The sequence below is a fragment of the Watersipora subatra genome, chromosome 4 (genome assembly GCF_963576615.1).
Source record: "Watersipora subatra chromosome 4, tzWatSuba1.1, whole genome shotgun sequence".
NCBI lineage: Eukaryota > Metazoa > Bryozoa > Gymnolaemata > Cheilostomatida > Watersiporidae > Watersipora > Watersipora subatra.
Genome location: NC_088711.1, coordinates 66,119,648 through 66,136,199, shown reverse-complemented (window position 1 = coordinate 66,136,199; position 16,552 = coordinate 66,119,648). Strand labels below are relative to the sequence as shown.

Genomic DNA, 16,552 nt, shown 5'->3' with positions numbered 1-16,552 from the left:
TATATGTGTAATCACTAAAATCTTAATCCGTCATCAACAATCATCAATAATGTTATCAACATAAGTAATTATCTGTTTTCAATTCGGGATGTACTTGCGAAAGCTATAATAGCACTAAATATTTCGAAAATCAGAAAGAACAAATGTTTCTTTTTATGTTGAAAAGTCCTAAACAAAAATTTAAAATTGCTTCGTGAGTTTAGGGTAATTTTACAGGGAAACTTTTGGACAACACTGTCAATACCATAAAAAGTCTTAAAGATTGTTAGTTATGTTGTCAACGAATAATAATATTAAGTTACTACGCAATTGCCGGGAAATTCGCAACATGCACATATGCCCGTCGTCCATTGATTTCGCATAAATGCGCATGCAGCGGTGAAAGGGTTAATAAAATATTATGGAATCTCTAATTGAATCCCCATTCATTTAAACGCCCCTCTACTAGACCTGCACTATAATAGATGACGGTTAAAGATAGAACGCCACCGTTCAAGTGAACGTTACTTCTTTTGAAAAAACACATAATGAACTATATAACACACAAACTAAGCTGTGAGCCAGTGATAACATATACACTGGGCGTTGAGCTTGCAAAATGCCATCGTTAACCGTTTATTCTAATGCTGTAGCATGTGCAAGAAATTTTAGCCTCAAATAGTAGTACAGATTTCATCATATTTGCTAAACCGTTTTTTCATATATGCCGAACTATCAAGTCCGCTTAAACAATAAAATTATTATCAGCCTGATAGAGTTATTAATTATTTTCATGGTGCTGCTTTCAAAACTTTAACGAAAACACTGTAAAGCTTAGAAGTTAGAAAACTCGCTTCAATATGCATTGACAAAAGTATTAACTGCTATTGTTGTAACTGAGTCATTGTTAGAAAAAATTTGTCAACATTTTTCTATCCATCCTGTCCAAAATTGGATCCAAATATCAAAGAATGTTGAAGTCGCAGTCAGCTGGAAGTGGTTGTCAATTAAAGGGTGACACTCTAGTTTTCAACACTTCTAGAGTAGCACTCAAATGAACATGGCCTTCAAATTAAGATTCTACCTTATGTCAATTTAGCTGTATTTCAGAATGTTATAATATTGGAGTTTTGGGTCAAGGTTAAAATAGCAAGCATAACTTTGCAAATATCGACGCAAAAAGATTTTAGTTTTAAATGAGGCTCTGCTTTCATATATTTGCAAATCGCTAATGCATAAATTTAAAAAAAGAACCCAAGGGTATATTTCTCTTTGTGTAGTAGCATCTAATCAAAAATGCATTGATTTTAAATAAGTGCAGAGTGACATACATGGATTATCAACACCGAAGAGTGATTTTCAGACATCAGATTAAATGTAGGTAATGCTATGATAAGTGGCTTTAAACTAACACAATGTACTAGGGACCCAAGCGTGATTATTTTGCTGTAGCTCAAATGCAGTAGAAAAAATAAAGGTGTCTAGCTTTTCAAGTATTTCAGTCAAATTCGTTGCCTACATAAATGCTGACACTAGTCTTTGTGTTCTGCTGCTGTCAGGTTACAAAACATAGCTCTCCTAGTCAGAGGCATTTAGGTATCTAGAGCAATCTAGGCATTAGTGGTTTCAATGAACACCTGAACAATGCGTGTTTAACCACAGTGCTTGACCCCATAGGTCAAGTATTAGCCTAATTAATGACTCAATAAATAGCTAACCAGTCAGGTCACACTAAGCTTAGCAGCAATCGTTCTGAACACTGGCCATTGAGACTGCTCAATGAATGTTAATCCTGATCATTTCTCTGGTAGTTTGAAGCAAATAGAAATCCAAACTGCTCTATCGCATGCACACAAGTGGCACACTATTTAGTTTCATAATTAGCTACTAAAGTAGTATATAGAAGTGGTCATCAAAGTACCTTCTACAGTATATGTGTGTTTTGAATAACAATACATCGGTTAAGTATTATATTACTAAATGAGAAATGACACTAACGAGCATTTATGTCTTTATTGTTCACTTGTATCTGAGAAACCGTCAATTCTGTTTTGACTTGCCGCATATAAACCAGCTTATTTAACTTTTGAATGGAGCTGAGCAATGATATGTGATTCATCAAAACCATAGCTTATCAGATTTTTATAAATGATAATTCACATTATTTACTATTTCAGTCAGCAGAAAACGGTAAAGTGCAGAGGAAATAGCAGAATTTGACAAGAACTGGACTGAAAAATCAGGCAAACTGCCAACAAGATCAGTGCTGGATGCTATACACTCAACGCTGCCTAACAGAAGTGTTATAGTGATTCGGGCTCGAGCCAACAACTTGCTAAAGAAGGCTGCGAGAAAAAATGCCAGCTGAATTTTTTATGTTGTTGAACCTTCTTATTATCATTGCGTGGTATTTGTCAATAAATGTGCTCTTTTTGAAGACTAAAAGAGACCAACTCCGAAGTAATGCACTTGTATAGTTATTTTGTATCAAGCAGTCTTAGCTATTATTTTATGTACAGAAAATGTGCATAAAACAATGACTATGATAGATAATACAATACCGACAATAGATATTATCTGTTGTACTGCACTGTACACTATGATGTATTATTCAAGAAACAAGCTCTAAGATAAATTATAATAATTCTTTTAAAGAAAAACCAAATATAAGGAAATATGCCGCAGCAGCCAGTCTACTGACAACTTACTGTCAAACCGACAAGCCCAAAAAATTACTTAGAACGCTGTGCTTGACTAAAAACAATCAGAAATTCACTACACAATGAGAAATATATCTTTTTGGGTCATTTTCCAAATTTAAGCGAATGTGTCTGAGTAGAATGTTTTATCAATTTCTTGACAGTTCAGGGCATTATTATTACTGGTAAAATGTGAATAATAGCACTCAGTATTACTATTGATCAATAAAACCACCCAAAGTCAAGAGATCTAAAGTTAGAAAAAATTTGGTACTGTGCTGGGTCCAGCCCGACTGATCATTGCTAACAATAAATTGCAGTAAGAAAGAAGTTTTGAACAGCGAAAATGCCCTCAAGATAGAATGTTATTGTATTTTTATTGGCTCTCTATGTGACATTAAGTTTTTCCTTGGGTTCTACATAGGCACAATGGGCATGTTTGGAATCTACCCAATTTATGGTGGTGTGGTATTGCGCCGGTTTTGCAACCTGACACTCCATTCCCGAGTGGAGAAATGTTTTTACTTAACGTTCTAGGAGTGGCTTAAGATGAATAGAAAGACATTGCTGTTATTGTATGTTAGATTGAGTAACTAAGTATGTTGTGCAAGTAATTCATATTATTACTGTAGATAATATTCACAGCAAGCAAAAATGTGTGTGTTTTATTTTAGCAATCACAGTAACTGAGTTGCGTTCATGCATTGGTACCAACTAATTTTTTTAAAGTTTTTTATGCAGTGCAGCAGCGATCTGTGACTGAATAAGAAACTATAACATAGACCATATTTATAAATGTTGAGTTACATTATTCGTTTATTTTAGTGAGCAGAAAGTTATGCAGCCTAAAAGAAAATTGAGAGTTCAAAAAGCCATGATCGGAAGATTTAGGCAAACTACCAAAAATGCCGGAGCTGTATACTGTTAAAAGAAATTGGTGTTTGAAAATTATAATGATGACTTATGCCCGAGCCCACAAGTTACTCAAGAAGCTGCAAAATTAAACTGGCAGCAGGGTCTTCTTCATGTTGAGGCTTTTGTAATATCGCATTAAACTTGACGTCTGAATAAATTTACTCCGTTTGGTGACTAAGCAACGACCATTCTATGGTACTTGACTAGTTGAATTTTTTGGTATCAAGCATGGTGGCTGTTGTTGTTTTATATACAAATTTATTGAATCCTACGTTAAAGTTTAACATACTTTACAATATGTAAGTTTTAACAACAACTAAATTATTTCAGAAAAAAATACTTGGAAATGTGCAACAGTGGCCGGTTTGCCCACAACTCATGATCGCACCAATAGGCACAAAAATAAAGTAGATTCTATAGTAAAATGTTGTGAGTGTTTTTAGATAATTTTGTTACTTTTCTGATATGTCATAAGTCAGAGAAGTCATTTTGCGTATAAGTTGCTAAAAGAGAACAAGGTTTTATGGCTTTCTTAGCTAATGTGTGCAAGTTATGCTATCTTCTTAACATAGTACATAATCGATCATAGCCTCCTGAAGTATTACACTGTATACGTCATAGGTACTTCTAGAACCAATATATAAGTTAAATAGCTTTTTACATATGTGAAAGGTATATTGCTATAATAAGATACAAGTTGTATAGTTTCATGCAACCTTCTGACTAGTATATAAATTATAGTTGTTAAGTAATAATAACAGATAAATAAGTTATAGCAACCTACTAAATGATATATAAATAACAGCAGCCTCTTAAATAATATATAATTCATAGCAGCCTCCTAACTGATATATAAATAGTAGCTACCATCTAAATGAAATTCAAATTATAGCAAACTCTTAGGTGATCTATAAGTCATAGCAACATCCTAAATTCTATGTAACCCATAGCAACCTCTGCAATGATATGTAAGTTATAGCAACCTCCTAAATGATATATAAATAGCAGCAGCCTCCTAATTAATATATAATTCATAGCAGCCTCCTAACTGATATATAAATAGTAGTGTAGCTACCAACTATATAAAATTCAGAATATAGCGGACTCTTAGTTGATCTATAAGTGATAGCAACATCCCAAATTATGTGTAACCCATGGCACCTCTGCATTGATATGTAAGTTATAGCAACCTCCTAAATGATATATAAATAACAGCAGCTTCCTAATTACTATATAATTCATTGCAACCTCCTAACTGATATATAAATAGTAGCTACCAACTATATGAAATTCAAATTATAGTAAACTCTTTTGTGATCTATAAGTCATAGCAACATCCTAAATTTTATGTAACCCATAGCAACCACTGCAATGATATGTAAGTTATAGCAACCTCTTAAATGATATATAAATAGCAGCAGCCTCCTAATTAATATATAATTCATTGCAGCCTCCTAACTGATATATAAATAGTAGCTACCAACTATATGAAATTCAAATTATAGCAAACTCTCAGGCGATCTATAAGTGATAGCAGCATCCTAAATTATATGTAACCCATAGCAGCTTCTGCAATGATATGTAAGTTATAGAAACCTCTTAAATGATATATAAATAGCAGCAGCCTCTTCATTAATATATATTTCATTGCAGCCTCCTAACTGATATATAAATAGTAGCTACCAACTATATGAAATTCAAATTTCAGTAAACTCCTATGTGATCTATAAGTCATAGCAACATCCTAAATTCTATGTAACTCATAGCAACCTCTGCAATGATATGTAAGTTATAGCAACCTCCTAAATGATGTAAAAATAGCAGCAGCCTCCTAAATTATATATAATTCATAGCAGCCTACTAAATGATATATAAATAATAGCTATCAACTATGGGAAATTCAAATTATAGCAAGGTCTTAGGTGATCTATAAGTGATAGCAACATCCTAAATTATATGTAACTTATAGCAGCCTCTGCAATGACATGTAAGTTACAGCAACCTCCTAAATGATATATAAATATCAGCAGCCTCCTAATTAATATATGATCCATAGCAGCCTCCTAACTGATATATAAATAATAGCTATCAACTATGGAAAATTCAAATTATCGCAATGTCTTAGGTGATCTATAAGTGATAGCAACATCCTAAACTATATGTAACTCATAGCAGCCTCTGCAATGATATGTAAGTTATAGCAACCTCCAAAACAATTTATAAATAGCAGCAGCCTCCTAAATAATATATAACTTATAGCAGCCTCCTCACTGATATATAGATAATTGCTACCCACTATGTGAAATTCAAATTATAGCAATTTCTCAAGTGATCTATAAGTTATAGCAACATACTTGATTATATGTAAATCAGAGCAGCTTCTCAAACAAACAAGTTATAGCAAACTCCTTAATGATATAGGTTACGGCATCTTACTAAAGGGTAGGTAAGCTATGCCAGGCTATGTAATGTTTCCATTGTGACTATTACATAAGTTACAATGGTAACATTCTAATTTATGTGTAATTTGTAGCAATCTGCTAACTGGTAATCATTGTTTTTGCTTACTCATTGAGGTATGAATTATTTTACCTTCAAATTGATATGTAATTTACAACAACCATCTAGACATTCTCCAAGTTTTGACAGTTTTTCTAGAATGCATAGATACAAAGAATGATAAGGCGATGAATATATATTGTATGATACCATATTCTCCTAAAATTTTCATAAAAATATATAATAATTAGGAGGTGAATAAATATATATATATCTACAATGTAGATAAATTAGACCATATAGGAGGCTTACCCATATATATTTGCGTTAACTCCTAATCCCTTATATTCCGAAACCTCCTAACTGGTATATATTTATTCAACTCCTAACTCTAGAATATGGGTATATATACATATATTGCATAATGTGTTTGTTTTTATTATGGGTTTTACTTGCATTTAACATCTGTTATATATTTTTGCATATTGTGGTTGTCTTTATTATGACTTGTGTCTTATTGCTAATACTTTGTTATTTTGGCCGTAATTAAACCAAAGTGTTAACGAGTCTATTAAAGGTTGACTTGCAACAAAATTCACATTACAATTATTTGGTATCAAAAGAATCACCATGTTGCTTACCATCATCTTACTTTGTTGTGTTGTAAGTGCCAAATAAGTGGAAACGTGATTACAAGCTATTAAAAGCTCAAAATGGAAAAGCCGCCTTAGATTGGAATCTCTTTATTTCAATGACGTAACCACGAAATTTGGTTATCGTCTTGTCATGTATTTTCTCATGTGAATTGAAAGGCCATTACAAAGCTCAATATAAAACTTATCGTTGTACTAGTTTATGACAAACACTTCAGGTTTTACCGAAGACCCCGTATCAAATATAGATGCTCGCTACTTTACAGTTTTGTTTCGGCCTGGTCTAATCGGCAAGTCGTAATCTAATGATGTGACCCAATACTTCTAAATAATTTCTGCAACACTTTTCGATTATCAAAAGTGACCAACAGACTCGTCATGATTCTCAGACAATGATATGTACGCCTTCAAGCTCAGGCTAAAAAACTAAACGAATTTTTATGGTAAGTTATAAGATATCAGTTTTAAAAGTGACAGCATTACGATGACGATAAAAAAGACGCGTAAGAACAATAGACATAGTTTTATTGAATGCGTGAAGTACATTTAGGAAAATATTTCAACGAATCAGGCTGCAAGAAAGTGTAAACAGAAACCATCTCTCACTAGTACATGTCCATCACATTTGAGCTGTTTTGGAAAGGGAATCCAAACTACGGCGGTCTCAAGTGGCTGCTATTTTATGTTCGTTTTTAAACTTTAAAGAGTTTGTAATCACCTTTCCACATATTTCACACCTACAACACAACAGAGTAAGACATGGTGATTCTTTTCATATTAAATAACGGTAATGTGAATTTTGTTGCAAGTTAACCTTTAATCATTTATTCTTATACAGTTTTTTACTCGGTTCCATTATACGGTTTGGGAAAAATATATGTATATATAGGGGAGTGCTCTCGCTAAGAGAGCAGAGTAGTCGCAGCTCCACGACTAAGAGGAACTCCTTCGGAATAAAATGAACAAATAACCATACTCACTTCTCTTACAATTCTTGCAATATTATTGCAATCTAGATCGTGCCTGAGTAGGGGCCGGCAAATTCCTTAACAATATATTAAACAATTACGAAGGAATCGCATCATGATCATCACCTCGGTTGCATTTTATTTGAAGATTAATTGGCTCAACTCAGTTAATCGTATATTTGTATTCATCGCGTTAATCGATTAACACAATCGCAACTGACTGGCGATTAGCCCCAAATACTGCCCATTTTTCAGAAAGTTGCCATAATTCAAGTTACTACTACAAGAGACAGACTTAAGATAATTCACTCATTCAAATTTCACAAAAAACCAGTCAAGTCTCCTCTTTCAAATGATATTACATTCATATACACAACTCATATCCATTCATATAGAGTTGTGTATCAAAAAAGGGGTTTCATAAAATTTCCGAATTGGAAAAAATTGTTATTTGTTGAAACAAAGTTAGACTTGCACCAGAAAAATTGCAAATATACAAAGTTTGAGTAAAATTACTTTTTATTACATACTATATACTAAAATTATATTGTTGAAGATAATGCAAAACATGATTTGCAGAATATTGTAGTGAATTGGATACGGTATATGGATGTCCGCAGAACTGGAGAATGTGAGTTCAAATCCAGTTTGCAGCAGACTTCTCATCCAGACTTCTCTATCCCTACGTAAATGTCTATTCTTTTCAAAGACGCAGCTGCTTATACTCTTTTACTCAACTGCCTTTACTTGCGGTAGTAAGAAACTCGTTTGCAGTGTGGGCAATGATATACAGCCCCGCTCAAAAGATAGGTGACAGACATGTGAGCGGGGCTTTTGGGAGGCTGTATATCGTTAGTGTGGGTAGCGGCGGAACTGTGCTGATACAAAGAACTTATACTACATAGTTTGCTTGACAAAATTACCGTAAACCGTTAGAATTTGTAGTCGGTACTTAAATGTTTACACAGCATTTGGAGAAAGTGAGTAAGACAAATTTTCAATTTTTGTTATTTGAGGCCTTAAAAACATTTATAATAATGCATCTGTAGCTGGATTTAAAATTTTATTTTAGCCAACGTGAACAAATACAAAGTAAGATATATGCCAATAGAGCCGCATAGGCATAGACTTTTATCGCAAATAGCCGATGTGAATACAAGATATATTGACAGATAAATACCGCGTGACATCATTTTGGGCAAGTCTGGGCATGTTCTTTTGGCCTGAGCGTTTTTACGGCGATCAGAATTTTTCGATTTTAATCTTCAAATATATTGGCGATGAGATTGCCTAACACAACAAACAACATAACATATCAACTGATAAAGAAAAAAAATGCTTTCTTTTAAGATCAACTCAAATTTGACGCAACCACATCTTTAACACTGGTCATCAGCAAGTGAAGTCCATAAATACTCTCAGACCGACCACAAACTCGAAACAACAGAAAAATAGGTGGTTTTAGTTGTTTACTTATATAATCCTTCACTTTTTATTTAGTGTGAACTTTTTTAACATTAAACAAATTATTGATATTTATAGTCAGTCCCAAAATATTAACTAATAATCAATTATGCATATTTGATTATTATTTATAATAAAAAAACATTTAACTTTTGAGTTTTTTAAAAATATTGTTTTGATTGGGATCAGTTTACACATGTTGCTATACTCTTGAAGGAACTCTAGCGCTGCTACTTGTAAACTCATCTAAAGGAAACGTAATAGCAGTCAACAAAATTTGTTTACACACATTGATAGAAAAAATTGTTTTCATTTGAGGTAGTGCACTCATGTTTGTCATGCCCATGAAGTCATAGGCACACTAGTGGTGCTCAATCGCAAATGCATATATCCATCATTATAACTATCTAATTAACTATCACCTGAGCTCTCTATAAAACTTGCTACTACGTTCATGACATTAGTACATCCTCACAATTTTTATGTCTGGAGATTTTGTCGAACTTCGATAAAAATAGCCCAATATATGTCATCGATATTAACTTGCAACCAACGAATTTGTGCGTATTTTCACTGTACCTACCGTTTTAAAACTTTTGTGTAAAAACAAAGTCAATGATGAGCCACTGCTAATTAAGATAAGATTTATTGTGGCATTCAGAAACAAACAATATTAAATGCTACGAGATTTTGCCCGCGCAGAGACTACTACCGCTGCAATACAACACAACAATAGACCACATTTTCAGATGTCTGATACATACACAAATATGTAATGGATGAATGCTACCACGCGTAATCTGCACATAAAATAGGCAACAGTTTCATTATTATTTAAGGCCGATCAAAAGATGTAAATATAAGCTTCATTTCGACACAAATCAAAATAATAAAACGAGTTATACTGCCAGCAAACAAATTCATTTCACAAAAGCAAACAAGAAAATTTTTGAGGTTCCGGCAAAATCTTTTGTATTATCGTGTCATATATAGGCCTATACAAAGTGTCACTAACAGCAAAAACTGTAAATAAGATGTCAATATTTATGAGTAATGCACATACCTGCCAACTCTCACGCATTGGGCGTGAGACTCACGCAATCACCCTAAAGAAAAAATGAAAATGCGTGAGAAATGCGTGACATTTTTGCCCCAATTTCCACAACTGTATATATACTATCATTGATACATCAACTGCCCCAAAACCAAATCTCACGCATTGCCCCACTCTTGGGTTGGCAGGTCTGGTAATGCACAAACAATTCCACCTACTTAATGTTAGTAAAACATAATTAAGCTATCTGACTTATTCAAAAAAGAAACAAAAAGTTAGTGTTCCATTTTTCGCGAAATAGTTCTGTTACTTTAACTTACCAAGAAAATGTGTACTAAACTATTCTGCGTTGAAATGCACGCGTGCGTAAATTCACACATCGAATGTGCGATTGTTTGGATCGTTACGACCGCAAGGCGGAGCTTATTTTTGCCTAATCTCGCAGAGAGGACGACTCAAAGTTAAACAAAGCAGACAACTCCCTTTATATTTTAGATTTTTATCAAGCCAACTATAACTACATGTATGCAGTTAGACATGAGGGATTAGCTTATTTCATGCTGGCCAAGTCTTTCTAGTAGAACACACCAGGTTTATGTATCACGCTATCAAACTATAAAATCTGAGGCATTCTGATTAGGTACAGTACAAGTGCAAGTTTTTTTGTAAAATTATAAAAGTAATTTTTTAAAAGTATAACTATAACCTCATCAAGAACAGGCAGCTTCATCTCTGCAATAAATGAATTGGATAACAATGAAAAGCTAAAATGAAAGGCCTTACAGCCAGCTTTTCTTGTAAAAGTCTGACCTAGTAAATAGGAATAGTTATGAGGATTTCACTTTATACAAACAATTAACCGCATGTTAATTGCCTAATCTGTACAGTAATTGTGGTATTACTGGTTTGTGTTAACAACTTTTTCACATTTCCTACCACTTTTCTTCAATGTATACTGCGTCGCCTCATAAAAATTTGAATGAACTACACTGCGGACTGCGGCACTGCGAACCTCAATTTTGTATCATTTCTGAGAGTAGAAAAAGAAGCTAAGCTGGTAGTATTTTAGTGTCTTGTCGCACTTATGTACCATAAACAATGTTAAAAAATTTACATATGGCTCACATCAAGAGTTTGGTTGTATTTTATAAGATATGTTAAAACACATAATCATTAGTGCAAATGACAGAAATACTTGCATCTCTGTGTACTTGGAAAAAGCATCTAAATGACCCTGCAATGGAAAAGAGTTAAAAATTCCCATTTAAAAAAATTTCAAACGATATTTGTCTTGGAAAGTTGGCAGTTAACCTAAATAGTTTACCACTTACCAGTTAACCTAAATAGTTTACCACTTACCAGTTAACCTAAATAGTTTACCACTTACCAGTTAACCTAAATAGTTTACCACTTACCAGTTAACCTAAATAGTTTACCATTTACCAGTTAACCTAAATAGTTTACCACCTACCAGTTAACCTAAATAGTTTACCATTTACCAGTTAACCTAAATAGTTTACCACTTACCAGTTAACCTAAATAGTTTACCACTTACCAGTTAACCTAAATAGTTTACCACTTACCAGTTAACCTAAATAGTTTACCACTTACCAGTTAACCTAAATAGTTTATCACTTGCCGGTTAACCTAAATAGTTTACCACTTATCAGTTAACCTAAATAGTTTACCACTTACCAGTTAACCTAAATAGTTAACCACTTACCAGTTAAGCTAAATAGTTTATCACTTACCAGTTAACCTAAATAGTTTACCACTTACCATTCAACCTAAATAGTTTACCACTTACCAGTTAACCTAAATAGTTTACCACTTACCAGTTAATCTAAATAGTTTACCACTTACCAGTTAATCTAAATAGTTTACCACTTACCAGTCAACCTAAATAGTTTACCACTTACCAGTTAACCTAAATAGTTTACCACTTACCAGTTAACCAAATAGTTTACCACTTACCAGTTAACCTAAATAGTTTACCACTTACCAGTTAACCTAAATAGTTTACCACTTACCAGTTAACCTAAATAGTTTACCACTAACCAGTTAACCTAAATAGTTTACCACTTACCAGTTAACCTAAATAGTTTACCACTTACCAGTTAACCTAAATAGTTTACCACTTACCAGTTAACCTAAATAGTTTACCACTTACCAGTTAATCTAAATAGTTTACCACTTACCAGTTAACCTAAATAGCTTACCACTTACCAGTTAACCTAAATAGTTTACCACTTACCAGTTAACCTAAATAGTTTACCACTTACCAGTTAACCTAAATAGTTTATCACTTACCAGTTAACCTAAATAGTTTATCACTTACCGGTTAACCTAAATAGTTTACCACTTACCAGTTAACCTAAATAGTTTACTACTTACCAGTTAACCTAAATAGTTTACCACTTACCAGTTAACCTAAATAGTTTATCACTTACCAGTTAACCTAAATAGTTTATCACTTGCCAGTTAACCTAAATAGTTTACCACTTATCAGTTAACCTAAATAGTTCACCACTTACCAGTTAACCTGAATATTTTACCACTTACCAGTTAACCTAAATAGTTTATCACTTACCGGTTAACCTAAATAGTTTACCACTTACCAGTTAACCTAAATAGTTTACCACTTACCAGGTAACCTAAATAGTTTACCACTTACCAGTTAACCTAAATAGTTTACCACTTACCAGTTAACCTAAATAGTTTACCACTTACCAGTTAACCTAAATAGTTTACCACTTACCAGTTAACCTAAATAGTTTACCACTTACCAGTTAACCTAAATAGTTTATCACTTACCAGTTAACCTAAATAGTTTACCACTTACTAGTTAACCTAAATAGTTTACCACTTACCAGTTAACCTAAATAGTTTACCACTTACCAGTAAATCAAATAGTATGTAACGAAAACATTCTACTTCTTACAAGGTTTGATTATAGTAAATGTTAAGATAATAAGTATATCGCTAGCTACATAGCTTTTGCGGCTTTCAACACAGTATTTTTATGGATAGATCTGACAGATATCAGTTCTTGGAGAAAACAAAATGACCTATGTTGCCAAGGAAGCCAGAAACTTCTATAACTGATGATGACAACAATACACGCAAAAGGAGTTAATTGGCAAATTCATCTTAGACCCGACCCACAGACCACCTAAAAGATGTCAGATGCAAATTAGACAGTAAAACCGCAAATCACTGTATCTCCCCCATAATATATACATTTATATATTTATTCAGATTCAACATAAGTCATCAAAATATTGCATGAATATCGGAAGGAGAGACGTGAGAAGGAAACAGCTATTCAGTTCTATAAAGAGCTTGTGCAGAGGAGAAGGGAGCATCAATACGTACATCCCCGAGCTACAACAAAAAGATTGAGTATGTCACATAAACAACAATTGCATAGCATGAGTTTACTTTTAAATTTTGCATTTTATGCTTTTCACTTTGTGTTAAATGTAAATTTTTTGTTTTGTGTTGGTTTTTATTTTATTGTACACTGACAATGTCAAAGCAGTCCTCAGAAACTATCAAACTCATGGAAGGCAATCATGCCTTTATGGGATTCCATTTAATCATAGAATTTCCCAAGGAGCTGGCTTCTAGCAGTAAGCAGAGCCTTTGAAAAATAAGCTCCAATATTTTTGCAAAGCTAAAATAATTTTTTTTTAAATTGTGATATTCAGAAAGTCAGAAAAAATTGAGCATAATACATATTCCAGATTTTTTCTAGAATTTTAAAGGTAAAAACAAAAGAGATAGAGACACTTTTATAAACTCCATGCTCAGAAAATTGGTCAAAATTTCCAAACATATTGGGTTTCTCAGAAAGATGAGCTCAGACGCTCTGTTGCGGCCGATCGGTTGCGATATATGTAGTCAGCAATTGCACAACGTTTGAAAAAATGTTGCCAAGAAGCCAATTAAAAGTTGTTATTCGCAAACGGCTTGTATAAAAGGAGCCCTTGAAAGTGATTAAATCATAAGCCGGCCAGATGGGAAAACTTGTATAACCCTTCCTACTACGAGGAGATAAGGCCATTTGACTGAGTACTACGATAATACTTATACGTTTCTGAGGACACCTTTCTATCGCTCATTTTGACAAGATATGCATTTATTATACTGCGAACTATTTGAATGATTTTCTTCATTCATTTTAAGCCCAAGTTGTAAGGTTAGAGTAAATGTTTGAATACCTTAGTAGATTGACGAGCCAATCAGATCAAGTGTACAAGAAGCCATTAAGATGGCGAATGTCTAATTGTGTATATCCAGCTCCTGACATCTGATTGTATTAGTCAATGACAATGCCTTACACCCTTCCCTCAAACCCCTTCTGTGTGGTGTCTTCAAGGTGCCAGCACACTTTCACTGTAGCAAATAGCCAGGTAAAAATATCAAATATCCAAACTGTCTCATAAATGTAATAATCTATCTATAGATTTTGTCAACTGAGTTGATAGTTGATCAGTCAACTAGGATGCGACAAACGCTTTGTTATGTTCCTGTATGAATAATATCCCAAGATGTGGTTTATTCACTCTCATGGTATGTATTGAATTAACATGTAGAGACAACAAGGAAAGTATAACAGTAATAAATGTTACCTGTATGAATAATAGCACAAGATGTGGTTTATTCACTCTCATAGTATGTATTGCACTGTTGCCTTACAAACCTAGTTTATATAAGCTTGAGCTATGGCTATGTAATAAATAGCTAAACAAAAGCATTACTTGTATTAGAATATTTAGCTATATTAGAATAGATAGCGCAAAGTTAGCTTGACTTCAGCTTTATGATGGCAATCTAACACCCTCACTGCAACTTCCTCTTTGAACTGAATCAAACTGTATTAGTGCTAATGTTAGTCGTTAGTTACTATAGCTATCTATCTATATAAAAGCCATTCACATCGTAAGAAATATATATATTTTGCTATTTTTTAACTTTTTCATTTTATTTTCTTGTCACTTTTCTACTGTTAATTCTATTGACACGTCAAATTTCTTTTTCCAGTCTTCCGTTACCAAAGGACCAGGATGTAGCCCATCTCTAAGAAAATGAGTTCTGAAAGCACAAGAGTAATGTCTCTTTGTAAATACTCTCTTATGCATATAAGGAGTTGCCCAACTTCCTGACATATTCATATTTACAGTCCTTGAGTTTTGTACCACAACCAGGCTTCTTATAAGCTCAGTGTCCTTTATACATATTGTGGTGGTTTTATTGTTATAAGTGTTTAAGCAGACAGGATAAATAATGCATAATATTACAACAATGTTATTCGCTTGTACCATCCTTCTCTGCGCCCTTAATACTTCCTGTGGATAGCCATAAGGAAATTCTATAGGTACGCATTTTCTGTCCTCATCGATTATTGTAAATCTATCAGGACCGATATGTATGTATGTGATTGAATCCCTAAAACACCTAAGTTGGTAGATATATGGCGTATGAGTCAACGCAGAGTACTGAGTAGTATTGTTAGCTATGACGTTTTAAAATGTAAACCATATTGTTCATTGATTTTATATTACTACTATATTAATAATATTGGTTATTCTAATAATGTCAGTGCCTTTTACTTATAATATTGGCCAATATTGCATGTCTCCTATTGCAGGGGAGAGATATAAACATATAATCTTTTCCTTTCATTATTGCTAATTGTTGTCCCACGACCAAACAAGCGAATGCGAAGTTTGAGAGTTTTTTATGATAAATGCATGTGCACACAACTTACGAAAATTATTCATCAACAATGAGATGAACACTTGTTTTGAAATCTCATCAACAAATTTAACCATCGTTTTGTAGAGTCGTTAAAGTATAATAACGATACAAAACACATTTAAGCCTATTTAAATATGTTACCAAGTCTTTGTATACCGTCGGCATTATCTTAAAACTTACCCATCTGATCGGATTATACACAAATAGACAGATTATTTTAACGAAAATCGTTACAAAACTCTTGAAAAGCTTAGTTTAATAAAAGTTAAGACCGGCCTGCGATACCCCAATAAAGCTGTGCGACAGATAGTAGAACTATTTAGCAGTGCGCATTTCACGAGAAAACCATGCTCATTTCACCAGTCTATGGCATATTTTACTTGTAATCAAATTTATTCGAAGGTTTCTGTAATAAACGCAGACCGTTAGAGACGTAGACCAAATTACAGGTACGAAATTTTGGTACACAGTTTATCAGCCTGTGTTTTTTGTCCAATCACCGAAGGCTTCATTATTTAAAGCGTTAGTCGAAATTCTTTACAACTTATGTACAAGCGA

General features: G+C 33.4%; 1 protein-coding gene and 1 long non-coding RNA gene across 2 annotated transcripts in view; both read right to left on the bottom strand.

Moving 5' to 3' along the window:
* Nucleotides 1–16,552, bottom strand: part of LOC137394532 (gastrula zinc finger protein XlCGF57.1-like) — a 50,052-nt gene that overhangs the window by 12,559 nt on the left and 20,941 nt on the right. The window contains exons 10-11 of the mRNA XM_068081257.1: nucleotides 13,397–13,403; nucleotides 7,464–7,482 (exon numbers count right to left, since the gene is read on the bottom strand). Coding sequence (XP_067937358.1) covers nucleotides 7,464–7,482; nucleotides 13,397–13,403 — 26 coding nt within the window. The remainder of the gene's footprint in view (nucleotides 1–7,463; nucleotides 7,483–13,396; nucleotides 13,404–16,552) is intronic.
* On the bottom strand, nucleotides 13,484–14,933 carry LOC137393495 (uncharacterized). The gene is made up of 3 exons (XR_010978297.1): nucleotides 14,866–14,933; nucleotides 14,455–14,629; nucleotides 13,484–13,615 (listed from the first exon to the last, which is right to left on the bottom strand). It is a non-coding gene; the product is annotated as an uncharacterized lncRNA (long non-coding RNA).